Below are 27,943 nucleotides of genomic sequence, written 5' to 3' on the forward strand. Positions count from 1 at the left end.
GAGGGGAAGTGGGTGTGCGCACGGAGGAGGGTGTCCGGGAGCAACTCTACCTGGCTTCCCTCCGCCCGCGCTTCCCCGGACCCGAGCTGCAGTCTTGCTGTACACTCTTGGCTTTTTTTTTTTTAAGTAATCTTTCATTTTAGGGTCCGCGTCCGGGGGGGAGCAGGGCGCACGTCTTGCTCCCCCCCCCCCCCCCCCCGCCACCCCTTTCTTCTCTCCCGGCCACGCTGCCGCCACGGCGCTGGCTGCGGCCACTGGTGAGCCTGCGGCCCCAGCGCCCCCTCCCCTCCGCCCGCCCCTCCCCCGGGGGCCGCGTCTGGCGTCTGCGGAGCCCCCCGCCCCGCACCTCCCCCGCCCCGCACTGGCCATTGGCTTGTCCTGGTCTCTTTTTCATGTCCAGCCCCTGATGTGTGTCCATTGGTGTGAGCTTCCCCTTCCCTCCTCCCCTTCTCTCCTGCTCGCCCTGCCCATGTTTTGTGTGTCTCTGTCCATCCAGACTCCTGACGTTCAAGTTCGCAGGGACGTCACGTCCGCACTTGAACTTGCAGCTCAGGGGGGCTTTTGCCATTTTTTTCATCTCTCTCTCTCTCTCTCTCTCTCTCCCCCTCTATCTCTCTCTCCTCTCTCTCTCTCTCTCTCTCTCTTTTTTTTTTTTTTTTGCTTAAAAAAAAAAGCCATGACGGCTCTCCCACAATTCATCTTCCCTGCGCCATCTTTGTATTATTTCTAATTTATTTTGGATGTCAAAAGGCACTGATGAAGATATTTTCTCTGGAGTCTCCTTCTTTCTAACCCGGCTCTCCCGATGTGAACCGAGCCGTCGTCCGCCCGCCGCCGCCGCCGCCGCCGCCGCCGCCCGCCCGCCCCGCAGCCCACCATGTCTCGCCGTAAGCAAGGCAAACCCCAGCACTTAAGCAAACGGGAATTCTCGCGTAAGTAACCCAATAATAGTAATAATAATTATTAATAATCACGAGAGCGCGCAGGACGAGAAGTAAGAGCGAGGGGGAGAGAGGGGTGTGTGCATGCATTTTTTAATTTTTTCACGAGATGAACCTCCGAGAGTCGGGAGAAAAGAGCTTAAAGGGAGAAAAAACAAACAAACAAACAAAAAACAAACCTCATCCTATCCCGAACCACAGGCGTACGTACACTTTTGGGATAGCACGCACCTTTTATTTTTATTTAATTTACAAAAATTTGACTCCTCCTCTTTCATGCTTTCCGCTGCTTTATTTCGCTTTTAGAAAAGGAACGCAATGATTTCCCCTCCAATTTTGCAAAATAATGAACAATGCTATGGATGCGAACAACTCTCTTGCAAACCTAGGGGAGGGAACTGGAGGGGAAAAGGGGGGTTGCTTCCACTCACCGAAGGAAGGAAAACGGGGCGGGAGGAGGGAGCCCAAGCCAAAAAAACAATTCCCAGGGAAAAAAGAGGTGAGAATGGCCCTCGGACAGCGGCGCGCTCACGGTCAAGTGTGCACTAGGAAGAAAGTAGTCATCTCCACAATAGTGAGAAAGTGGGATTGTGGGAGGGGGCCCCCCGGCGCTCTGGAGTCTGCAGAGTGTGGAGAGGGGCCGCGGCGCCTGGGAGAGCCTGGCGACCGCGAAGGACCAGAGCCTCCGCCGGCGCTGCCGCCTTTTGTTCCGGCCCGAGGTGGGTGTTTGTCCCGCTGCCTTTTGTGCCGGCTCCTCGCGCTTGCCCTTCCGCGCCGCCGCCGCCGAAGGGCAGGAGCAAGGGCCCGGGGCGAGCGGGAGATGGAGGGAGGGCGCTCGGGCCGCCGTCGCCTGGGTTCCCGCTGCCCGCCCCTCCCAGCCGAACCTCAAGTGGCGGCGAGAAGACGTGAAAAATAAAATAAAATAAAAAATAAAAATAAAACAAGGCAAGAGGATGTAAAAATTTTCTTGCCCCAAAACAGAAGCCGAACGCTCGGCCAGCCGTTTTCTGCAACGCTCTCCTCTTTGACTCCCCCACCCCCCCTGCAAAAATCTCAATCTCTATTAGAGGAGGAAAAATACAATTACCCCCTTCCCCAAAACCTCTTTAGTTGCAAACTTAGAGCGCCGGCGGCATGGAGAGGGAGCGAGGAACTCCCTCCTCTTACTATTTTTTGGAAGATTTTCAAAAAAAGTGGAAGTGGATTTTGATTGGGAAAAATCTCGTGTCTGAATGTTTACAAGCACCGCGTGTGCGGGAGCCTCCTGCCAACAAACAGACAGAGGACCGAGCGCGGCGCGGCAGCCCGGGAGCGGGCGGCGGCGGCGGCCGGGCCTCGCCGGGGCCTCGCCGGGCCTCGCCGCGCCCCCGCCCTGCCCAGGATCGCCCACCCCGCGCCAGCCGCCTGCCCGCCGGCACAGCGGCAGGCCGTGCCGCGACTCCGCGCCAGCCGGGTCCACAGTCCATTTTCGCCCCCAGCACAATACCCAGACCTCCTCCCAGCCCACCAGACTTCGAAATCGGCTGGGGAGAAACTCAGCTTTGCGAAGCATTTTTATTTTGTAAAGCAACTGAAAAAGCGCGTCTGTTTCCCCCCTCCCCCACCCCCACCCCCCGACATTCTTGTCCACCGCGCCGGACCTTGGGGAGGTCACCACGTGCTTTCCTTGACCCCCTCCCACCCGGTCTGGCCACTATCCCCCGCCTCCCGAGCCTTGCCAGGCCAGGTGGGGGGTGAATTGGGAGGGGTGGGGGTGCGGTGGGGAGGTGAGCAAGGGAGCAGTATGTGCGACTGTGTGTTTTGGGAGTGCTGGATCCTGGTACTCCTTGCACCCCACCTTTGAGTTTCTGCCCTCTAACCCGGGTCTGGCTCGGTCGGGGGTCGGTGGGGGGGGGGGGCGGTGGTCCTTTTGAATCTTTATGAGGTGGTGGGTGGGTTACTGTGTCCTGGCTAACCGAGTGCGTCTGGGAAGGCGGGCGGTGGGCACTTAGGAAAGTTTGGCAGCAAGGGAAAGAAAGGCGTGAGAGGGCCCACATCCCTTCCCCTCCTCATTCGTGACCCTTATTTTAAATTTTGATGTAATTTTAAAACACCGTCTATACCCAGTTCTGTATTTATTAAAGGGTTGGGGGGGTGCGCATAAGGAGTTGAATTTTTCACTGGGCTCTGGAACTTGTCACACACTTCGGAAGCTCCCCCCGCCCCGGCACGTTGCGGGGCCCTCCCTCTCCCCACCCCCGCGGATCCCTCCCTCGCCGCTCTCCCCCGCCCCCCACTCCCCCGGCCGCGCCGGATGCGGAGCAGACGCGGCGTGCGGCGGTGTGAAGTTACAGCCCGGCCAGGTACCGGCGGGAAGGAAGGGCAGTGTTCGCAGGACTCGGGAAAGCCGGAACCTTCTTCGGAAGGATGCAGTGGGGGCTCAAAGGACGGACTGAGGCGTGCAGTCCAGGCTGCTCCCCTATCCCCCACCCACCCCGGGTCCACCTCGGGACGTTCCAGGCTGGGTGGGTTTAGCTGGCCTCTATCCCTGTCTCAGTGCGGGCTTTGGGTTAAGGGAGTAGTATGGAGGGGTTTCAAGGGCCAGTTCTTTCTCATTTTCTGGGTGCGCAGAGGGGGCGGGAGCCATTCCGGTGTTCAGGACCCCCCCTCCCCCCCAATCCTCCGCTTCTTAGGCTGAATGAGCCATTCGGTCGCTAGGAGGCAGAACAAGATCAAGAAAGCTCAGCGAACTTGAACCTGTACCAGAGCCTCCCCCACTCCCTGCTTTGCGTTTCTCGGCCGGGGAGGGACGAGCTTTGCGAGGGTGGGGGTGGGGGAAACGGACGGTTAGGCAGAATTCCCTTTCTCCCCCCATCACCCCTTATGTCTTTGTTCTTCATTTTGACTTTAAAAATGCTTCTGGCCGGGGCTGCGGAGAAGCGCTCGGGAGCGCGGACGACAATCCCGTGCGCCGGGCGCGGAGTGGGGTGCAGTTTTCGCTTTCTTTCGGGGCGGGCATTTTTGGTAGGGGGAAAAGGGGGGTACGCACTCTCCGCCTTCGAGGCAAGGCCAAAGGGCGGGATCCAGCAAGTTTGCACTTGGTCTTCGGGTTCACTTCTTCCACCCCCACACCCCAGCGCAAAGCACGGACAACGGCGGCTACGTTGGGCTTGCACAGCGGCTCTACAGCCCGACCCCTGGCTCCCCCGCCTCCCGCAGCTCTCGCCTCGGAGCCCGAAATCACAACAATAGTAATAGTTATCATCATAATGATGCGGGCTAGCAGCGTCATTAATAATGAATAACCGCAGCCGCCGCGGCGCTGCGCACACTCGTGCCCGGAATTGCGGGGGAAACGCATTTGCAGAGATCCCCCAAAGTAAAAAGTGTGAGCCTGGGGACACAGAATGAATTTCAGGGCCCGCGCTTGAGGTGTGTGTGAGGATACCGAGACTGCACCAGGTTAACCAACCGAGTTTTCCCAGCCTCACTTCCCATTTCTCCAACTGGCGGGGCCAGGGAACGGTTGTCACCTTGAGGCCGGGCTGGACCGCGGGTGGAGGCGGCAGTCGGGGCCCCTGGCTGCCCGTTGCCTCCCGGCCTGGCCCGGGCCCCACGGCCCGGCAGTCGCCGCTGCACGTGTTTGCAGCAAGCGCAGCCGGAGGCTGCAGCCAGCGAGCTGCTCGCTTTGTGCCTGAGTCCCGGCGCCCAACTTCACTTTCTGCAAAGCCCGCCCCCACCGGGCCCCGGGCCCCGGGCCTGTAGCCTTAGCCTTCGCTTTTGTTTCTTTGCTTTTCCTCTCTGCGTTTCTGACTCGGTTTGCTTCCTTACCCTGTTAAGACAATCAAAAGGAAGGACTTGGAAAGCAAAGTTGAAGGCATAGCTCCTTTTCCCCTCCCCCTCCCCCAACAGCCTTCCTTTCCCTCGCTTCTTCCCTACATTTCTTCTTGAGCTTTTTTTTTTCTTCTTTAAATTTATTCCTTTGCAACTGCAGAGAGGAAGGAGATCTCAGTCAGCCGCTGGGGCATTGAGACGTTCCAGTCTGTCTTGCTGTTTGAACGCAGAAGCATTTTATTTTCTATTTTTCTCCTCTTGTAGAGAATTCGTGGCTAATTATTATGATTATTTGCCCACTCCCTTCCACTTCAATCCTGGACTCCCCGCTTTGTAGCGGGAGGTTTAGGCCGGAGCTTAGAAACGTTGGTATTGTGGGGGCGAAGGAGGATGGAGTTGAATTGAGGGAGGGGGTAAAATGGCTGAGGTTAGGAATGTTTTTAGGGAAAGAGGAATTTGCATTAAAATACAGAGAAATTAACAGATGCCCAGAAAGGAAATGTTGATTACCACTGAGAAAAGATGTCAATGCAAATCAGTAGACTACACCAAGAGAATTGTATTTTCATATTTTCTTTGTGCCCCACTTCGTCTTATTTTTAATAATATAGCAGCAATAATAAACACGTTTTGATATTTCTCTGAACATTACTAGCCAAATGTTTTGCAAGAAGCCCGATGTTAGACGTATTTCATACATTAGGATATAATTCTTGTTAATTAGCAATAATTTACGTTAAGAGCATAGAAAATGTTGAGGTTACAGGTTTTATATCTGTACATTTGATCATCTTGTTATTTTCAAGAACTTTGCCTCCTATAAAATTAATTAGGTGAAATGTGGAGGTGTAATCAGCAACCTCTGAATTACCACTTCATTTCCTGGTTTTGATTGTAAATCAGTTCAGTCACTACATTTAGAAGACTTTAACCAAGTCTGTTTTGTACCGCATTACCTTTAACTATTTGCTACCTAGGAGAATATTTCCTTTTGCTCCTAAATAATATTTCCACTTTCAGAATATGTCAGGCCTTGGGGATAAAAAAACAAACAAACAAAAAAACGAATCTTAATGGTGGAGTTTAAAAAATGTTTTTTGGTTTTTGTTTTTTTTTTTTTTTTGCAAAGGTTCTACGTAGTACTAACTTTAATGAAACAAAATATTATTCCTGAATCTTTCTTTAATCTGTAACCCTCAGAACTTGGTTAATGCTGAACAACAACAAAAAGCCACATTTGTCAATGTATACTTAAAAATCCTTAATTCAAGTAGCAGGGATCTTGGAGAATGACTTCCCTATTCAGTGCCTCACTTGGTCAAAATGAAAGCAAATGTAGAAGAAAAATGACACAGAGGCATAATGCAAAAGCACTTCCATTTGTGTCATTTTATTTGAAAAGCATGCATGTGTTTTTTGTATTTATCTTTTGGTCAGTATGTTGGGCAAAGAAACATAAGTGCTTACCTTGCTGTCTTTATTAGTGGGAATATAACCTTCATATTCCTGTGGTGACCTTATGTTAAATTAGGAGGAGTACCAGAGGCTAGAAATTATGACATGTCCTACTTGAGCACAGGTGCAGCTAGGCAGGGCTGTCTCAATATTATTTCACCCAGCACATCTGGGAGTTACTCCAGATCTTCCCCCTCAATATTCAGCCTGGGTAGGGTTGAAATAAATTTAACCTGAGTTCACTGGATTTTTGCACTTTATCAAAATCGGTTCCAATATTCTACACTCAAATTAAAATCTATTTTTTGATTCTCTGTGGCTTTAAGTTCATTAAATGTGAAATTGGCAGCTTGCTAAAGAAGGTCAGACTGATTAACTGTTTAAGACTTGTACATTTTCTGCTTCAGTTTTATTAACTGGCAGCATCCTGGATGTGTTTTGTATTTTGTGATTTTTTTTTTTTTTTTGATAGGGTAAGCATACAGTTTCAGGAGCAGATACTTACCAACTCTTTTTTCCCCTTTGGAAGGTTAAAAAATCATAGAAGCTATTCAAATGAGACGCTAGAGTATTTTGGTGCAAAGTTAAAAAAAAAAAGGAAACGGGAATGAAAGACATATCTACCTTGTTATACCATCCGCTGGTGATTATGTGTGTAGAAATAGTCCCATAATGAAGCGTTTTGGAGCTCATTCAGAAAATTAGTCAACTTTGACAACATTAGGCGAAGTATTTCAAGTCTAAAGAAAGGACTTCTCAGCCTTGTTCTGAGATGTGGCATTTGCTTGACCATTCTGATTTTTATGTGATGGGAGCCACCAAGTGCAAACATGTTTAGAATATTTTAGGCATTCCTTTCTTCAGAATGAAAAAATGACTAATTGGCTTATTTTCTTAAGTACTCAAAAGTATCCCATTTAGCTAATGTGTCTGGGAAGAATTGCCAGTGAATTTGGTATTTCTTTGATTTTGTGGCACTACTGAGAGTGAGATCAGAAAGGTTTTTGGCAGTATGAATTATGCTACGTTATGATTATTATTTAGATCCGTTTCACAGGTGAATGCAGTCGTTTGCTTATTATGGCGGTGTAAATGTGGCACATTTTGTGTGTGATATAGTAGCTTTCTAATTTACAAAGCTAAGTCTCTGTATACTTCGAAGTATATACACTGACACAAAGGGTGTGTGTGTTTATTTACCTCTTCTTTTATTCTTTGGCACAACAGACAACTTTGTAGGAAAAAAGAAAGAAATTTGGTTTCAATCCATGTTTTTACCAGTTTTGGGGGTAGTTATTATTTAAGCTTTCTTTATGTCACCTGTGTTAACTATTTACTTAACAGTCAACATTGTTTCTAAACTCGAAAAACAGACAGAATTTATAGTGTGTGTGTGTGTGTGTGTGTGTGTGTGTGTGTGTGTGTGTGGTTTCTCAGGAGTTATGCGAGTCAGATAGTTTTCCTTAAATATATGATGATTTGCCTCATTGATAAATTTGCTTTCTTGTTGATAACCTCCATATCCTTACATGTTTTAGGTGCTCACATTTTCTGGGTATTATATGAAGGAGGCTAGAAACACTTTATATAATGTGGTGGGATGGGGTGGGGTTGAGAATGTATTTCCCCTTTCTCTCTCTTTGGTGCTCTAATAATTGTGCTTTTGTTTCTCCAACCACAGCCGAACCTCTTGAAGCCATTCTTACAGATGATGAACCAGACCACGGCCCTTTGGGAGCTCCAGAAGGGGACCATGACCTCCTCACGTGTGGGCAGTGCCAGATGAACTTCCCATTGGGGGACATTCTTATTTTTATCGAGCACAAACGGAAACAATGCAATGGCAGCCTCTGCTTAGAAAAAGCTGTGGATAAGCCACCTTCCCCTTCACCAATCGAGATGAAAAAAGCATCCAATCCCGTGGAGGTTGGCATCCAGGTCACGCCAGAGGATGACGATTGTTTATCAACGTCATCTAGAGGAATTTGCCCCAAACAGGAACACATAGCAGGTAAATGAGAAGCAAGGAGAAAAGCTGTTTGCATGTTTTCTTTTCATTTTCAGAGGTGCTGTAGCCAAGCACTCAGGAGTGGTGAAGAGCTTTCTGTATTTCTCCATGTGACTGTCCATGACAGCCCTGTAACGTTAAAACAATCATTCCTATTGCTTACGTCCAGAACACAAAAAAAATAAATATTTTCCACTTCACTGAGTCAGATATAGGTGGAATAGGTACACACACCTGATACCCTGTCTCTGGATCTGTTGATGCTGAATTTCTTTCCTTTTTTTTCTCCCCTTCTCATTTTTAAGTGTTGAACCTTAGTATACCTGGCCCTGTTTCCAATGTCCATTTCCAGCCATGGTGACAAGTCAGAGGCGAAGTGGCCATACAGGCATTTTGTAGTTTGGCCAATGACCTGTTTGAGTCAGAATACCTGGTCAGACCTCCCTAGGGGTGCTGTTAGTTCTCAAGGCTTCTGCGAAGGAGGGTGGGCTGACAGGGCGTTTGGGACTGGGTAGAAAGAGTTAACTGAGCTTCAGGGCTCGCCTTGGATCCATATTGGCTGTCAGCCCGTATGGGGCTGTAATTAAACACAGCCCCGTGGTGGGATGACACCGTGACCTTGACTTTAAGATGCCATTTTCGACTGGCCAGGCCAGAGTAGAGAGGGCAGTTGCTGAAGCGCACAGACATGCTTACTCGAAAAGTTTAAGGGCATGTTGGAAATTTCAAAAGGTTGGTTTGACAGGAACGGCTGCTCCCTGCAGCCTGCCTCCTCAGCTAAATGATAAATGCTTCTCTGTGCTCTCTCTTGTCTCTGATGTGGTTTTGACAGATGTATCTTGATTTTGTTTGTGGTTTACACAACCACATGTCACCCTTACAAATGTCCAGTCCAGACTTCCACTGTTTCAGCTATAACACAATGTAAAAATTCTCTTGGAAAAATACATACACATATTCAACAGCTCTCCTTCCTTTGGTTAATTTTAGCAGAGAGGTAGTTAGGTGTGTGGGTTTCTCAGCAGCTCATGGGAAAAGGAATTAACGGCTAGCAGAGGGACTTAAATCCTTACCCTAAGTGATAAGCAGCAACATTATATAGTGACCCTTAAGACATTTTTTTGTGAAACCAGAGTGATTTAACACACAAGACAAAGTGAATGCAGAGTCTATGGTGACAAAAATGCTAAGCCTGCTGGTGGTTCCCTTTCTTCTATTTCCCCCTGCCCCCTCCCCCAAAACGCAGAAGGTTTATTCAGTTTTAGGAAAGATAGTGCATATAATCAATTGATTCACTGGAACTTGTCTTTCTGACCTCGTTTGACCACAAAGTTGAACTGTAGTAGGTCAGTGGTCCAGAGGGAATTAAATGTCGTATTATTTCTTCTTCCCGCCCCCTCTGGAATTTGATCATTAAAATCAAACGTGGCATTTTCTTTCTTTCTTTCTTTTTTTTTCCCCATGCTTCCTGCAATAACACTCAGATACTTTTCCTTTAGTGAAAAGAGAAATCTGTACCAGGGAAGCTGCATTTACAAAATATTTTTCTAGAATTCACCGCATTTAGCTTATGTGACATGTAGGTTAACATTTTATCCCCCCCACCACACACACAAGTAGGCAATGGCAGTGACCATTTCCATGTGCTGTCTTGTGACTGGAAGGAAAATGTAAGGCATGATTAATGAAGCAAGAGCAAGCGGAAGGGGATTTGTCGTCTTCGGAGATCCAAAGCCTTTCTAAATCACCAAATATGGAGTAACACTTGCGTGATGTAACATCGTATTTACATATCGGGCCGCTCGTTTAAAAGACAAAACACAGTGTCTGTCAAGCAGGAATTAAAACCACACTTCTTACTGAGGTCCCAAATAGGTTATTCACTCTCGGATTAACCAGCTCCAAAATTCTGTGCTTCTGTACTTAGAAGAGGAATCTAAAAGCTGGGGGTGGGGGGGAAGGCACTATAGTGATAGCTTTTTACTATTATAGTTGTGAATGTACATAGAGAAAGAAAAGATATTTTCCTTACCTTCTGGTTGTCATAAAGGTTTTTTGTTTCTAAGACCCAGTATAATAGCAGAGCCCAGAGAAGCACCCCCTCCCTGCCCTGCCAAAAACAAAACACAGAAGAAAGAAAAAAGAAAAGAAAGCAAATTTAAAAGATGTTTTAGAAGGCTAATACTAAATAATTTCACTGAGATGAAAAGCGTTATAAGGTATCTAAGATATTCAATGGGTGCACAAATGTAGCAACCCAGGTGAGGTAAACCTTTCATGCACAAATAATTACAAAGCCTTGATTCATTTCATTGTGTTTAATCACCTGTTCCCACCCTGGAATTGGCTGGACATAAATAGCGTGGTCACATCTCAAAGCGAGATGTCAGTAACTAGAATCATGACTTCTCATAATTCACAGTAATGAATTAAGAGTTTCCTATGGTGAAATTAACATTCTACCATCGCACATAAATTAAGATGCCCTGGCCCTCAGGTGTCTCTGAAGGGAAGTTCTGGAAGACGGCTGTGCACACTACCAGCCCATTTCTCTCAAGCACGCCTTTACAATTCCAAGTCTGCTTTTCTTTTTATGGCAAGGAAGGAAACAAAAAGAATAATCATCCAGTAGATATTTGAATTGTGTCACAAAAAGAAAGGAGAAGCAATGCTCCATATTAGTAGAGAGATCTATTGATGAATCTCTAGAAGAATATGTTTGGCAACCACATAAAAGGTAGTCATTTAAGTGCACTGTGTAGGAAAGGCTTTATTAAAGTGATGTAAGTTGGATTTGAGCTCCCTGTGTGTTCTGTGCCATTTTATAGGCAGGAAGCAGGAATAAAACAGTGACAGATTTTCTTGAGATAAATAAAGCTTAGCATTGGGGCCTTTCAAATAGGAGAATAAGGTAGCGTTCTTTAAGTCTTCAGTAAAGTGATCTGCATTTTGACTGGACATAGGCCGCCCGAAGAGGAGTGTGTTTTGGAAAGGGTGATTCTTTTTACCTGGCGTATAGATGGCTACGAGCTTCAGCACTTCACCCATGTACATGTGTGTGTTGTTCAGGTTGCTTTTTTCATTTCATTCACATATTCAAAATACTGTGTGGCTGTGATCCAGTGAAACCATTGACATAGTACTAATTTAACTGGAAATGAGCAGGTCATATTGTGTGGGGCCCAGTTCATCTATTTCTATGTCAGATACTCACCATCAGATGTCAGCAGCCTGTGACTGGCAGTCAGGGCTTTTAACAGGGCTGTTGCTGTGTTTTGTAGTCTCATCTTTTATGATGGGGGAAATACTCATCAGAGATTAGTGAATGTGAAACTGCTGTTCACTTACAGAAAAGGCCAAAAATATTATCCCACAATGTCAGATTTGAGATTTTGGCTTATGACACATGGAAATCTTTAAATTAGGGTTGGGCTGTCGTGAAGTTAGCTTTTTAAGAGAATGGGGGAGAATAGGACCAGTCTTATCAAATGTACTCAGATATACTACTATTGATATATAATATTTTTCCTCCTTAAAATCATGAACATAGACGTCTATATCAGGATATTTAAAAATGAATTTGCTTAGGTAATATACTTCGTAACTAGATAAAAATATATAAGACAGTTACTCTAATGGAGGGGGAAATAGTAATTCAAAAACAAACATGTCAGCATGTTACTTAAAGGTAAATCAAGTATAATATACTTAACGCTTTTCGGAACTTAGCAAAGCAACTTGCCTTTTCTTTTTGTACCCATTCTAATTCTTTCCTAACTCAGCATGAATTGGGGATGTATTTGTGTACTTCATGGTATAATTGTAAATGAGACTATAAATTATAGTATCCTAATATGACTACTTATTTTTAATTTCTCTTTATTTGTGTGATTCTGAATAAAAACCACTGACTTCTGAAGTGAATTTTTAGCATGGCAGCTGAAAAAGAAAACAACAAACAAACAAACAAAACCCCAATATACTGGTGAACATTTTATTTACCTTCAGTATGCAGAGAATAGAGAATATTGTTTCCTTATATATATCTAGGATTTTCACTGGGAGCCTGTGTTTGTGAGGCCACTACCCAAAGACTCATGTTCATGAGTCTGGGAGTCCTATATACAAGCTGTATTTGTAAATAAGACCAAGAAAGGTTGTGAACTGGCAGCTTGGATGTTTTGTCAAAGTACAATGTCAGAGAAACTCTCTCTAAGACAAATTGTAAATAGAACTGTCACAGTGATTGCATGATTGAGCCACAGAAGTGTCTTACAATTGTTGGCATTGTCAGAGGACTTTTGAAAGCTTAATTAAACACAGTGGCCCGCATGGCTGCTAAATTTACTTCGGAAAGCCAAAAAGGAAAAAAAAAAGTCTAAAATGTGGAAGATTCCCAAAGATCTCAAAGTTCTTCAGACATTACCCTTCCGGTGACACAGAAAAGATGCATTGTGCATTTTCCTAGTTGTCTTTTATAAATAATAGTTTTGAGAATAGGGCCACGTGATATGAAGATCATCCTGTGTGTGATGTGGAGATTGTGTTAGTTTTTCTGTCTCCTGCTGTTACAGACAGTTAATGTAAAAATGGCCTTTTATTGGAAACACAAATATGTATTCACTTCAAGAACAGGAGCAGAGGGGGAAAGTTTCCCTCCCATTCTCTGTGTTCATTCTGTGAGATCTTAAAAAAAACAGTGCTGTAATTTCTTAAATCACTCCATCCTTGTATTGCAAGTTGTGCCTTTTACGTTAAAGGATCTGAAATCTGTTTTGCACACCTTTCTCCTCGTGCATGTGGCATTTAATTGTGGAGCTGCCCATGGGCTGGAAAATGCAACTGGGTGTAGAAACGTGCAGGCAATGTCAGGACAGCGAACCTTAAGCTCAGGGAAGAGGAGAGTTGGATGCATATTAATGGCACATTTTCAAGTCCTGGAAAATCATTAATTTCACACCACAGCCCCCATATAGTTTGGCTAATGTGGGAGGACTAAATTGGAGCATATAACTAACGTGCAAATCCTAGGGAAGCATTTTTCACAATTTTGTGATTTCTTAAGTGAAAGTGTTTAATAAAGGAGAATGGATGAATGGTGGCTTTTCAACACTAGTCAGTGAGAAAGGAAGAAAGTTTGGCTTTCCTTGGGGGAAAACATGAAATTGAACCAAAGTAGCACAGCTAGGGAGATGCACCGAGATCACGGCATTCAGTGTTAACTTAATTTAATGGACTTTGGTTGGTCTGTTCACACCCTTTACTGCACAAAAGAATCATTTGACAAAATTTACCCCTAGCCCAAGTCTGTTTTTACATACCGTAGTACCAGCTTTATGCAGTAAAAAGCACTTAGCATCAAACTGGACCCAGCCTGGCACCTTGCCACTTTTTTAGCAAGAGATTTAATCACCAAGGATCTTTAGTACCTTTCTGCTTGTTCAGATTTCATTTGGGTCATGGTTATGTCAGCAGTGTTGTTATTACAAGGATTAAAAAAGAAAAAAGATTTTAACTTAGTGCCCATTTTTAACATTGTCTCAAATCAAGCAGGTTTTTATTTTATGTGTCAATTTGGAGGACATTAATAAAGTTCATAAATATGTTCAGACTATATAATTTAATGGATAATAACCAGTATTGTTATTTGTAATACAAATAGAAAATTGGCCATTGTATCCCTCCCTCCTCTGTCCTTTCCTCCTCCCCTGGTAAATAAGCATCCTTAAACTGCTTCTCTCCTTTACTTCCAGGGTATAGAGGCTCTGGCCAATATCAGTAAATTTACCTTTGTAATTTGCCATGTAGTTTTTACAACAATGACCTAATTAATTTGAGCACGAACCATATTATTGCTACTAGAGTCATTTTCTGTCACAAACTTAATTTCCAGGAAATGTAACCTGACGAATAAGAATGCTTTAGCTCTCCTAGAATGCTTTAGGTCTCCTAGAGACCAAAGGCAGATTTAAAATAATAATAATAATAATAATAATAATAATAATAATAATAATGATAATAATAATAATAAATGCCAGCATTATTAAAGCCAGTATGCTTGATGCCAAACTCACTTTGAAGCCAGTAAACATCAGACTGTATTTCTAATCAGTTTTAGAATGTAACGTATTCCATATTGGGTTCACTGGAATCTGCCTTTCTGCTTTTTACTGGCCAGCTGCACTCCCTATGCATTTTTAAAACATTTCAGCAAAGGCTTTTGCTGTTCTTAGCAGGGTTAGTAACTTGGGGTCTATTTCTGAGCTCATTCGTCATTCTGCGATGGCATTGAGTTAGGTTGGCAAGGGAAGGATTTGAAGCATGGGGGGTGGTGAGGTCACTTCTGACCCCAGCAGGGAATAGGTGAGCTTCATTTGCCTTTACAATAGACGAACAGTTACTGCACCTTGGAGGAGCTCTCAGGTGCCGCTCAGATGGGCGCATGTAAATGCCCTGTCAGATGCGGAGCCGGAATATTAATGCCTCTTCCACCACCGCACCATAATAAAGCTGTACACAGCAAGCTTAATATGCAGCTAGTCTGGGGAATTGTGTAAACTTAGGTAGCCCAGTGTGAAAGACAGCGATGTAAAAATGCTCGATATGCTACAGTTTCCATTCTTGTTCTCCTTTGATCTATGGCAAAATGAAAACATCATCCTTTCCTCCTCTTGGAGTTGTCTCCCCAACTCTGCCACCTCCCAATCCACCACCAGAATTTTTTGCATGTGTGGTATGGAGAAATGCGACATAATTTGTTTCGTATGGTTAATTACAGGCGTTTGAATATTTAAAATTTTAAATAGCCGCTGTTCCAGCTTTTCCTGTTAAAAGTATGTGATTTGAACAAAGGGAATACAGTGTAAATATTTGTGGTGATTTGCAACACCCCTCTTTCCCCATTAAACACACACACACACACACACACACACACACACACGTGCACACACACACACAGACATTCAGTTTAGATGTAGTGCTGACTTAAAAGGCTTCTGTACCTTCATTTGTACTTAAAAAAAAAATCAACTCTCAACTGGAACTCCATTAAAACATTTTGCCATTAGTTTTGAGTCCACTGTTGCTTGAGGTTTTAAAGAGGATTTTTATAATGTGTTCATTTAACAGAATCAACAGCTGTCAGAACCAGTTGTGGTAAATCCACAAAACGTACAAAGAAAATACACACGTTTCCTGAAACAAAACACTTGGAAAAACAAGCTGCCAAGAACTGGCGAATGAGAAGTCTGCAGACAGGGAGCCGGAGTGTTTCATCTCTTGGTTCACCCTGGAGACTGATGTGAGCGGATCTGATGCAATGCCCTGGAAGGTTTACCTGACCAGGTGCCTGCTTTGAGGCAATGCACCGGGCAGGAGGGCTGGACGGGGCTGCGAGTTGCTCCCTATTCTGCCCTCCTTTTTTCTTTTTGATCTCTCCACATAGATAAAATACCAAGTTCATAGAGTGCTACACAACAAATTATATCCACTAAAGGTGAGATGATCAGATTTAAACTTCCTGTAAAAGAAGCAAGAAGGCGCCTAACACACACTTTTCCAGATAGGGTTGGCAGCGTGTTATGCAGAATTGAATCGGCCCCGCCAGGAAATTCCCAGTGGGACCCTGGAGCAGGCATGTTGATGAAGGGGATACCTGGGGACCTCTGGTCACTCACAATGAGTTTCTGTTTGTATCTTCACTCTTGTTAGCCTTGGCGATGAACAATTACACCTACAATTTGATCTTAGTTTTAGATACAGGTGAGTCCGCTGATTAAAAACTCCCATTAAAATGAAGAATGGAATAATTGTGAAGTCCACGAAGGTGCTTTCAAAACAAACACAGGTGCTGTTGTGTCCCCCTCCCCCCCCCACAATGCTCTCTGGTTTCTGTTTTCTTTTTGAATTTTCTAAAAAAAAACCAAAAAAACCAAATAACACAAGGAAGCCCCATGCTAACCATCAGGGCATTTAAATTTATATTCATCAGTTGTTCATTTTCTTGATATGTAATGATGTATAAAAAAAGCTGCAAAGAAATCACATCTGTTAATTTTTGGAGAAATAAGGTGTAGCTTGGGTTCTTCTTAACTTAGCTGGAGTACAAGGCTCTACATGCCACGTCTGATCTCTTACATTTTAAATATGGAGTTTCTCTTTTTGGGCCAAAAAAAAAAAAAAAAAAAAAAAACCTGAAGCATTTCCCTTTACCGACTCAGGGGATACCGTGATTTCATGATTTATTTACATTTAGGGGGCAGCTCACAATGAGCCATTTACTGCTCATCTTAGCCCCCTCCTCCACAAGTCTTCGAGTTCACAGTTAAAACAATACATTAACCAATGTTAAATTTTAAATCTCATGAGTTTCTCTCTCCTACTCCATCCCATCCTAAGATTTAAAAAAAAAAACAACACAACAACACAACTATTCTTTTACATTTAAAAGTGAACATTGGCTACTGAAGAATGATTTAAAGACTGAGAAAATTTTTAATAATAAATCGTAACCTTCTCATGTTATGTTTTTGTTATGTTAAGGGGAAAAAATCAATAAGGAAAAATTTAATTCTGATAAAGATACTCTTGGATCTTTGAAAACAACTGCTGTCCTTTTAACTAAAACATTTGAGCAGCTTCAAAGACTATGTATTTCTTCTGATCTTGGAGCTGTGTGACTGGTAGCAAGAAAGAAAAAAAAATCTTATTCTACATACAAGTGGATTGCTTAACAAGTCTGCACAGACACGTACTTGTTTGTACAATAGAGATAAAAATTCCTGTATAAAAATAATTCAGCTGCTGACAGCAGGCATTGTTGTTGGACCTGTCTTTTGTGCCTGTCCCAGCTCTGGGCCCCCTCTCCCTCTCTATCTGCTTGGGACAGCTTGCTGCCTATAGACTCCTGACCAGAAGTTAATTGCTATACATTAAATATATAGGTATTGTATCTAAAGAGGAATATCTTGAGCCTTCCTATATGCATTCCACTCTACTTTCTGATGTGATTGCAGTACCGCCAGCAAGAGGGTGGCAGGCAAACGCTCTAATAGGGAAAATGACTTGAAGGCAGTTAAGGGAAATTTGGCCTTCAGGTCCCATTTGCTCTGCAGTGTAGCATCAGTTTCTAAACTTTTGTTTTTAATCTAATTCTGATTTACTCTGTCACATCCCATATCAACCCTCATTGAACTCTACTCATGTAGAGTAACATTAGTGTCAAAGGGAATTGGTCAGGACTGTGGACCTGTGGCTCATACAGATGGTTGTGGATGTGAGTTACACACAGCTCTGCGTTGTTTTCTTTCTAATAAACGTCAAAATGGGGCACATTTCTGAGCACGGGCCGTGGATAAGAGAGCCAAGGAATGAGGGATAGTACCTGGATTTTTTTTTTTACCCCCTTCTCCCTTCTCTTTCCCACTTCCTTGGGATACCTGCATTTCAGGTAGTAAGATCGACTTTAGGAAAACGTCTGAGGCTGGGGGTTGTGGGGTGGGGATGGGGGGAGAGTGGCAGAAAGAAGTTACTCGCATATTTTCAGTACGGGTTCAAACACAGTCACCAAAGCAGAGTCTTCTGGGTCCAGGAGTGGAGCAGTATGCACGGGCACGTGGGCTTTTCAGAGCTGTTTGTTCCCAGTCAGACTTGTACGCCAGCCGAGCTGGGACTTAACATGGGCTTTTCCCGGGGCTGGGTGTATGGGATGGGGCCCTAGGAGGCATTCACTGGGAATTCTCTCACAAGAATTTCTTAAATACCATGAGGTGAATAAGGTGTGAGTTAGCATTCAAGGTGTGAGATAGATTCTCCTCCATACTTGTCACTGGGAAGCATGAGAATCCAAATTCCCACTAGGCTCTGTAGTAACTCGGGTGGGGGGGGGGGGTGGCGGTGGGTGGACATCACAACTTTCTGAATGTCAGCTGATGTCTGCATGACCTGTTCCTCCTGAATTAAATGCTGCCAGTGCAGGATCGGAGGGGGGGACCCCCAGGAAGAGAACTCCCCAATGACAGGCTTTTCACTCCCCAGAAGTAAAGCAGATCTCACTCCCCTGCCTCATATCCTCTCCTTTCTTGTTCTTTCCCTTTTGGAAGCAGAAACTTCTAAAATGAATGCCACTCCAAGGCGACGAAAAAGCTGTTTTTATACCACAGTGGATGTTTACACAGGAGACTCAACTTGAGGGGAAAAAGGCTTTTTGGGAGGGTGGTGGGACTCGTGTTAATCTGTTTTGTTGGAGGACTGTGCAGTATATTGCCTGTGAGCAACTCTGGGCTGTTTTTGATAAATTACCATGTTTAGAGATAGGTTTGGCTCTTAAGGGCTTAGTTTTATGAACAAAGTCCGTAACGATGTTTGCATCCTCTGTTTGTCTCTTAGCCCCCTTTGGCTTCACTAGAAGCTCAATGTTTAGTTTAAGCTCAGTCTGGAAGATATAACAATTTTGCATTAAAAAAATGAGGAAATCATAGGAAGAAAAACCCTTTGCTTTTTGGATGAATCTTACTGATAATTTGCTAAAGCTCATTTGAATTTTAAGCACTTCTTTAATCTTCAAAGGCTAAATTGCTTTATGAATATGCATGGTGTGGGCAGACTTCAGTTCATTACCTAGTTGTAAATTCTAATGACCATTAGGTCCTTCCAGTAATTGCGAATTGTTTTGCATTTTTGATTGGCCTATTAACATGTACATTCGGTGCACATCAGGCTGGCCTGTCAGCCTGCTGAAGGAGAAAAAAAAGGTGAAAATTGTTTATAGCACCAAGATTCTTAGATTTTCAATCTTGCAAAATTGATGATGTAAAAAAATTAAAGCAGTGTTTTTTCTTCTCAAGATTGAAAGTTCACCAAGAGATTTGACATATTTAATTTACATGATGACTTTGCACTCCTTCATTAATGCAATTTGCATATGAAGCTGTTGTTAATCACTTTTGATCATGTTTTGTGTATTAGCTGCCTCAGTGGCTCTCCTCCTCGGATGCCCCAGTAGAAAGGAGCAAAATGATGCATCTTCTTGCCAAGTTTCCTTTAGTGAATTGAGGAATTAGAAGTCTAACCTTGAGTAATTACATATGTTTTATCCGTTTTCTTTTAACGTTAAGTACAGTTTGTGGAAGTGTTGGCTGGAAGTCGTTCTCATTTGGGGAGAAGGCTGTAAAATTTAAGTGTGTGATTGAGGCACATCCCGATCTGTACAGAAATATGCACTGCCTGTCCCTGTTCCCCCCACGAAAGTTGTCGGGCAGTTGCATTGTTAAGCGGCTTGGTGGCCGGGAGACTTGAATTTTCCAGCGTATTAAGACATCAGGCTTCTCCTTTGGAAGAGAGAGGGCTACAAAGTACAGACCTGTGCTACAATGCTTTGGGTTTCTTCTTTAAATATGTGCCTAGCACCTCTGCGTCTTGGGCCTGGGCTTGGCTGACTTATTTACCTTTGAGCTCGAGGAAGTCTTCCTGTGGCCTCGTCCAGCTTCTGTTCTCAGCTGCTCGGTCTGTGTCCTCCCCTAGTCACGAAAGTCAGTCATGGTCTCTGGGCTCCTGGGTGCCTCCCTCAAGGTACACAAGTGCCCTGGTTGTGAAAACAAGGTGCTAACTAACGGTTTCCGATTTTTGAGAGCCTGTGATTTTGGTATTTGCCTTTGCTGTTGAATAGCCTGTGCTGTATTATTGATGCTCATCTTTGGTCTATGAGTTTATCACTGGTTAACAAGCAGAATCAGAACACTGAAACTGATATTCTGATTAAAAGGAATGTTTAATGAAAGAAAATAAATTGTGATGGAAAATGAACAGTGTGTAAGAAACGTAACTACAATTTTAACCTCCGAGGGACCCTAGCACTGCCCTACCGTGACTTCCATCCATACCATGCTAAAAGCATGCTTCAGTTCAAAGTTGTTAATATTCAGCTGGGAAACAGTATCCAGAACACAAATAAATTATTAAGTGCATGAACTTTTTAGGCAGTAAGATGAACTGATGGGGTCCATCTGTGAGATCCAGGGGCTTTTTATTTGTGTGTGTCGAGCGATTCTGCCCTCTCCGACTTCACAGCCTTTGGTCTCCGGCCAACTGCATGCATAATTGATTCCACACGCACTATCATTTTCTTGATGTAATTGCTTTACTAAGATATGATGAAATCTAATGGATAATTTGCTATTTGAAAATGGGCAAAAAAATGTTCATACTTTTTATTGGGGGGAGGGCAAGAGAGAAGGGGGAATTCGGATGACCTGGTATTTAAGAATACAAAACAAAACGAAACCGGCAAAACGAACTTAGGCACTCTGCTTCAGTCACGTTGGTTTGGGTAGGAAGGTCTTTGTGACATATGGAAGCCAGTGTGTAAATCTCTTTCTATCTCATATCACCCTCCTTCATTCCTTCTTTCTCTGTCTCTCCCCCAAACTTTACAAGCAAGGGATCCTAACAAGGTAAAAAGTAAACAATTTAGTCATCACAAGCCTTATTATTCAGTCTATCCAGGAGTTTTGCCATGTCGGTTTATTTAACTTCCAGGAATGTAAACACTGACACAGCCCTAGAAGCAGCAAGAAAGATTACAGTATTAGAGTTAAAAACCGTGAGCATGGAGGAGCTGTGCTTTATACTCAGCTATAATAACACTTTACATTGAAACATAGTGTTAAGTCAAAACCGACTGGAAACTTGTGCTTATATGGAGTACAAATTTCATTCTAATAGATTGGCATAATCTCATGTACCCAGAGTAGATTGTTATATAATGGAGAAAACTGTATAAATGTCAAGTACACAAATAATTCTACAGGAAGTAAATGAGAAGTATTAGAATTTCTTAAATCACCATTAAATTTTGTTGGTGGGACAGTCTCATTGGGTGCCTCAAAATCATGTGTGGCTTTGCATAAGTCTTTTAAAAATGTATTTTGAGGGGATTTACGGACATTGAAACATTGTTTTAATCCAAACCAGTTCATGCTTTAAATGTACCTTAAAAAAATTGTACTGTTTTTTTTTTAAAGTACTTAAAGGGAATGGAAGGGTAGTAAGCATATAAAGTGAATCCATCTCACTGTGGCAAACTGTTTTTCAAGTAAAGTCATAATAATGAACAACACATGATCTGAAATTTGATCAGCAAACATGTACTTATGCCAAGGAATTTTCTTTCTTTCTTTCTTTCTTTCTTTCTTTCTTTCTTTCTTTTTCTTTCTTTCTTTCCTTCTTTCTTTTCTTCCTTTTCCTCCCTTCCCTTCTTCCTTCCTTCCTTCCTTCCTTCCTTCTTTCCTTCCTCCCACCATTCACATACCAAGGTTCTGTAAATCAGTAAAGTAGGGGGAGATCATATCTTAATACATGTAATATACAGAATGGCACAGCTAAGCTGTCTTTTGGAAGAAACATTAAATTCACCACCACTAACAACAACAAAAAAACCTTTTTACAAAACTGGAAATGACAGAATTGTTTTAAAAAAGAAAAAAAAAAAACCCACCCTACCTTCTGATGCTCAAAACTTCAAACTATTAATAGACCACCAGTGAGATAGACTGTCTTTGTGCCTTGAAATGCAAAATGAGGGAAATAATTAGCAGAGGAACAAAATTCTCAAAATTTGAAGAACTTCTGTGATTACTGGGGGTACAGTGAAAAGAAAATGCAAATTTCTTCCTGATCTTAATTAGATTCGATTGTGCGGTGGGTGTGTTGGATTTGGGGGGAGAGGCGGGGGCAGAGAGCGGGGGAGGCTGTGGTGGGGGTTGAGGCGAGGGGCTGTGTGATGTGGAGACAGGTTAACAGGGGCCTGGTGGTGTGGCAGGAGGAAAGGTGGCTTCCGACGCTCGTGCAGTAAACCAGTAAACGGTGTGCTGATGGGGCTAGAATCCTGAGCCCTTAATTTAGCTGGGCTCATTTCCCTTGGGTCTAGGGGATTCATTGGAGGGGAGGGGTGGGTACTGAAATAACAGCTAGGCTGCCTTAGGAAGGGGAAGCAGCCTGTGGGTTACTTTCCCCGACCACAAGGGAAAGCTGTGTGAGACGTTATGGGCTCTGCCTTGGGCTCTGTGGCCATCACTCAGCCTCTTAACGGGGCATCTGCACAGAACCCCCAACACCAGAGCACCCCTGACCGGCCGCCCTCCAAACGCACTCTTTAGAGTCCACTGGTGGTGGTTGGCCAGAGTCCCGCCAAAGTATGTGCAGCAAGTTTCACTGGCTGGATTTCCCCTTGCGTGAAATAATAAAAGCCCTGGCCAAGGCTTATGAATCTATTTTTGTTTCATTAATATTATTTATTATGTATTTTATTAATATTTTTAGGAGGGACTGTGCTCTCATTTGACCATTTGTAGTTATAATTAATACATTCCGTACTGGTTGTAAAAAGTGTATTTGCATTTAATTGCAAGTCAGGATAAATTAATGGATATGATTTGAAACAAAACTCACTTAAAATATTCTTGCAGGGAGCAAAAGAAGGGACAGTCCTTGCATTAAATTTGTTTCTGGGTGTCTGTGGTAAGAGGCTTGAAAGGATTGTGTGGGTCTAACAGGAATCGGGTGTGTGTGTCCGAGAGACAGGGGGGCCACGCAAGGGGGAGGAGTAAAACCTGGGCAGGGGGAGGGGCAGCCGGGAGCTCCCATCTTTTCTTTAATTTCTGAGGTTACCAGGAGGGGCTTAAGCAAAGTGGTCAAGTCCATCTGCTCCAGGGAAGGTGGTAAAGAAAGGAGGTTAGTGGCAAGAGGGAAGAAGCACAAAGGGAAAATTGTACATTGGGAACGTTGCTCTCGCGGCCGTGGTGTAGACAGACTGGTTTAACAGACAGAATGATAGATTGTTTTGTCAAGGGTCCCAGGGTGTGCCCTGAACTTGAAGCACTTTGTTTATCTTGAATAGAAAGGGAAAAGAACAGACATAATCGATGTCTAGTTTTTAGGAGCTCGAAAGAGGTAGGAGAACAGAGAGGAGTCGGGGAGGTGGGGGGAGGTGCAGCCCTTGGTTGTGGCTGTCCATTAACAGATGAACTTGGCCGAGGGCCAAGCTTTAGATGAGAGCATGTCAGGGCCCCAGTGCAGCCAAGCCTTTTCAGTGTTTTTTTTTTTTTTTTTTTCTTCCTCTTTCTTTCTTTCTTTCTTTCTTAAAAAAAAAAAAAAAAGAAAGAAAGAAAATACCTGCTGACTGTACATCAAATGCTCCCAGGTCTTTGGCTAAAGGCAAGAAAAAAAAAAAAAAAAAGACACAGCTCAATTTTTTCCCCTCTGAACCAGTTGAGGCCAGTCTTTTGGCTACACACACAGGTTCTATCATCTTTCCTGGCTTGCCATTGGGAAAAGAAGAGTTGTGATAACGCCAGTAACCCGAGGGCCTGGGACAGGAAGGGTTCGGTGTGTTCAAGAGACCAGCGTGTGTGAGCGCGTGCGCTGCGGCTAACGTGTGTGCGGAGCTGGGGCGGGGCGTGTGGGCCGGCGTACAGGTAGGAAGTCGGTGCCAACTAATTCCTTTTATTTTTAAATTTTTTCTAATGTGTATTTATTTTTGACAGACAGAGACAGAGAGTGAGTGGGGGAGGGGTAGAGAGAGGGAGACACCATATCCGTAGGAGGCTCCAGGCTCTGAACTGTCAGCACGGAGCTTGATTGGGGGCTGGAACTCACCAGAAGGGAGATCTGGGCCTGAGCCGGAGTCCTTCGCTTAACCGACTGACTGAGCCACTCAGGCGTCCCCAGTCTCCTGCGTACCCACCACCCCCACACCCGCCGCGCCCCGACCTTTTTTTTTTTTTTTTTTTTTAAAGAAGTTAAACTCCTTGCTGGGAAAGACCTGTGAACTAGTCTGTTGGTGGCTGGGAAAGAAAATAACACCCAAGCAAGACCCAGGAAAGGCCAGGGATGGGGGAAAAAAGCGCCCCCATCGGAAGCACAGCACTTGCCGTGAAGGGCTGGTGGCAAACCCATGCGTCTGGGGCTTGTTTTATTCTCAATTATCTTATCTCTTTGGTCTGTTTCTGTGTTTTTTAGTTTATTATGACATTATGCATTCACTTATGAGTGTTGGCAAGCAAGAGTCATCAGCCCAATAACTTCCTGACATTTTTAGCTCTTTTAATGTGCAATCTTTGCCCTCCTGCCACAAGTGGCAAGGTAATTGAATTTCCCTGTTACTTACTGGCGGGAGGCATGTTCTGGTTCCCACCAGAGGAGCTGCTGGCACTAAAGCTGGGTTCATAGAATTTTGCCTAGGGGATACGGGGCCTTCCGAGTGGTTTGGGGGCCTGTCCGAAATGCAGTCCACACAAGAATAGATGTGTTTTTCCCATCACAGACTTGAAAAGCCCCCAGGGTGAACGGCCATATAAAATAGGATAAAATCGTGTTTACTTCCCCAGGCTGAAGCCTCAGCAGGGAGATGGGCTTTTCTTCTCCTTCTCCTGTAGCAAATAGAAACTGGGAAACTTTGGAGGCCTCTGGGCTCATCTCACAGATAACCCCAAACATTCAACAAAGCCCTTAGATGCTTTTTTCACTCCCACCTATGTGTCTTTGTAACCTGCAGGCTGAAAGAGGGGAAATAAGCCCTTAAAAATACATTTATCTCCTTTCATCTCCTTTTCCCCCCATCTTCAGCCTCTGTGAGTACATGAACTAAAATGGTGAAGAAGCGCTGCCATTTCTAGGTGTGTGAGCTTGGGCAGATTTCTTCATCCTCTAAGCTTCCATTTCCTCATCTGTAACATGGGGGGAGCCGCAGGACCCACCACACTGGGGACCCCGTTAGCATTGCAGGAAAACACTTGCCTGGTACCAGGTAAGCACTTGAGAAAAGCCAGTTACTATTATGATTCTGACTCATGGCTGAGCACTTTTTCTCCTATAAGAACTGATAAGAACTGGGGTCTCAACCTAGTTCCTCACAGTGTGGGGGTAGCAGGTTGGGAAGAGAGGTGAGCCGGGCAGGGAGAGTTCTAATGGGCTCAGAGCCTCTTTCTGCCTCAGGGTGGGCTCCTGTGGGAACCTGTGGGAAAGGGGCTGTTGGGTGGAAACAGCTGAGAGTAGCCCTTGTGGGACTGGTGAGGGGGGGGCGATTGGAGGGGCTTCTCCCCACTGGCAGCTCCCTCAGTGCTTGGCCTCTCTCCCTACAGAGAGGGATGGCGTGTGCTGCATTGCCAAGGGAGGGTACCTGGGTATGTGACATAGTCACTCTGGGTTCCAGTTCCTGCTTCACCACTGACTGGCTGGGAGTGTTCAGGCAAAACGTTTAACCTCTGGGAAATGGAGATAACCCAGGGCACCTCCCTTATATAGGGTCCATGCAACGAGTAAATGAGAGAAAGCACATACATTACTTGCCACCCAGGACACACTGGCAGAGTTGCCGTTGCTATACTATGTATCTGACGCCTTGTTATTCCATCCACAGAAGCCCCAGAAAGGAGATCTTATTAGCCCCATTTGGTAGATGAGGAAATTGGGGCTAACCAAGGGCTAGATAACTTCCCTGAGGGTTCACAGTTATGAAGGGTTTAATCCTTTGGCTTCTAGTCATCATCCTCTGTCACCTCCTCAAAATATTTGCAGCTTTCCGTAGTGGAGCTGGGCACCAGTTGGGTGGGAAGCGCTGGTGTTGGACGGCTGGCCCTCCTGTGGGTTCTGTGGTCAAGTTTTTTAGTCTTCTGGGAAAGAGAAGAATGTTCTCATCCAGTTCCTGGGCGGCTGTCCTGGGCGTATTGGCGGAGCCTTGGAGCTGTTGGAAAGAGTTGTAATGTGAGGAATTCTGCTTTGCAAGTAGTCACTTCTCCATCTGTCCAGAGTAAGCCAGAAATGGGGCGAGGGTCCTGTGAAGAACAGGAAGAAGGTTTCCTATTTGTGTGTGACTTGGTTAGGAGATGGCAGTAGGCTGACCAAGAAACCAAGCTAGGACTTTTAAGGGCTGGTGAACCCCCTGGCTTTCAGCATTTCTGTTCTCTTGTCTCTCTGACGTTCGCTTCACTGACCACACCTTAAAGGGGGGAGGGGGATAATCAGAATTATACTCTGAGGGGGAGAGTATGGGAGTGTGTGTGTGTGAATATGTGTATGTAGGGAGTGCTGGGGGGGTAATAATCTGCTTCTATGAGGTTTTCATTTCTAGCTGAGCAAGTGCTGTGGTAAGGCAAGTCTGGAAAGCATGCTAGGGGACCTGAGAAAATTTTTGAATGGAAACTACAGTCAACAACTCCATATGATCCACATGTGGCTTTCCCTGAGGCAAGTTTTCAAGTGCATGGTGGCCTCCCCCAGTCACTCCGCAGGCTGCTCTGACACCATTAATATTTGCTGAAGCAAGACCTGAGGTTCATTGCAGAGGGATTACATAATGTATTCCGAAACCAAATGTCAGGGTTTTCCTTTAATTACCCATCCTTTTGAATTGGCTGGGCCACCATCAACCACCATTTATATAGTTTCAGAGTCCATTGGGTAGTTTGGAGGTGCCTACTGTGTGCAGAGGTCCCATGGGGGAACTGAAGAGTTGGGCTGGGAGTTCTGCTCGCCTGGTATGCTCTTCTATTCTGTTTGAACTGAGGGAAGTTGTTCAACCGAGGGGTTGTCATCGGCATGGATTCAGGCCGTCTTCTGAGTTGGGGGTAGGGATGGAGGTGGCTGCTGAGAATACATGTGGGTAAAGAACTCCGAGCCTTAAGTTTCAATTCTCATGCTGCCCTGGGACTACTGGATCCTTGCTTCCTTGCCCCTTGCCTTTTCCCCTGGTTCTCCACATTGTCTCTACCTGCCCCAGGTTCAGGACCGTAGCGGTATTCCTGATCACCCCAAAAGAGAAGTTCTGAATTTTGTTCCTGGGACTCCTAGATTGAAAAGCAGAAATGATAAAAGGAGTACCATTGCTTTAGAGGTCCTATTTTTCCCCTCTAGTTTTCTCCCCATTCTCTTGAAAATCAGGCCAGCTCTCTGATGGTGGCCTTTCATTTCGTTTTCTTTTTTGGTTCTGCCTTCATTAAGGTAAGCATGAATTTAATGCCCCAAGAGGCAGGCCGGCGACCCTTCAGGCCAAGTGCCTGGATGTGGCAACGCTATAATAAATATTGAATGGTGAGAGCAATGGAAATTTAACAAAGCCATAACTGAGGAGACCGCAGAGGGGCAGCGGACTGGTTAAGAGGCTGTCGGATGAGCTGGGTAGTATTTCTACTTCAACCTGATTGAAATGTCGACTAAAAATCAATGCTGTTGACTAGTGATAATTTACAACGTTCCCGGTGCTAAGTAGTTCCCCGCTTAAGAATGCGTTGGCTGGGCAGAGATTAGTGCAGGGAGTTGTGTGTGTCACAATGAATCAGACGCATTATAGGTCAGCCCTTTATTTGTTTCATCATGACTTTTACACAGTTGTCATGTAATTTATGGCTGCTTTCACGTTGTCAAACATTTTCATTGCATCTTCTTCTTTAACACACTCCTGACACCGACGCGCTGTCTTGGAAGGCTTGGTATTATTTCATAATCCGAGAGGAGGCCTATAAACCATCAAATTACACTATCTTCGGGCTAATCTAAATGCGCTGCAGATTAAAATCAGAGCTCATTTGTCCCTGATGCAAATTATTAAGTTCTAATTATAAATATCCATTTAATTACCCCATACATTTTTATTTTGCGGACGCTTTTGAGCACTGCTGTCTGCGGGGGGGGGGGGGGGGGGGAAGAGATACATAGGAGACAATCTGCAGTAATT

The 27,943-nt window shown here is 44.5% G+C and overlaps 1 protein-coding gene across 8 annotated transcripts in view; it reads left to right on the forward strand.

Moving 5' to 3' along the window:
- Positions 1-322: 322 nt before the first annotated feature.
- Positions 323-27,943, forward strand: part of BCL11A (BCL11 transcription factor A) — a 165,074-nt gene continuing 137,453 nt past the window's right edge. The window contains exons 1-2 of one of the 8 annotated variants that reach the window (XM_060605209.3): positions 323-932; positions 7,891-8,220. In XM_060605209.3, the coding sequence (XP_060461192.2) occupies positions 878-932; positions 7,891-8,220 (385 nt within the window). In that variant the 5' untranslated portion in view covers positions 323-877. The remainder of the gene's footprint in view (positions 933-7,890; positions 8,221-27,943) is intronic. The other 7 variants (XM_060605241.2, XM_060605185.2, XM_060605175.3 and 4 more) reach the window with 7 other exon arrangements.

Source organism: Panthera onca, chromosome A3 (assembly GCF_046562875.1).
Source record: "Panthera onca isolate mPanOnc1 chromosome A3, mPanOnc1 haplotype 2, whole genome shotgun sequence".
Taxonomy (NCBI): Eukaryota; Metazoa; Chordata; class Mammalia; order Carnivora; family Felidae; genus Panthera; species Panthera onca.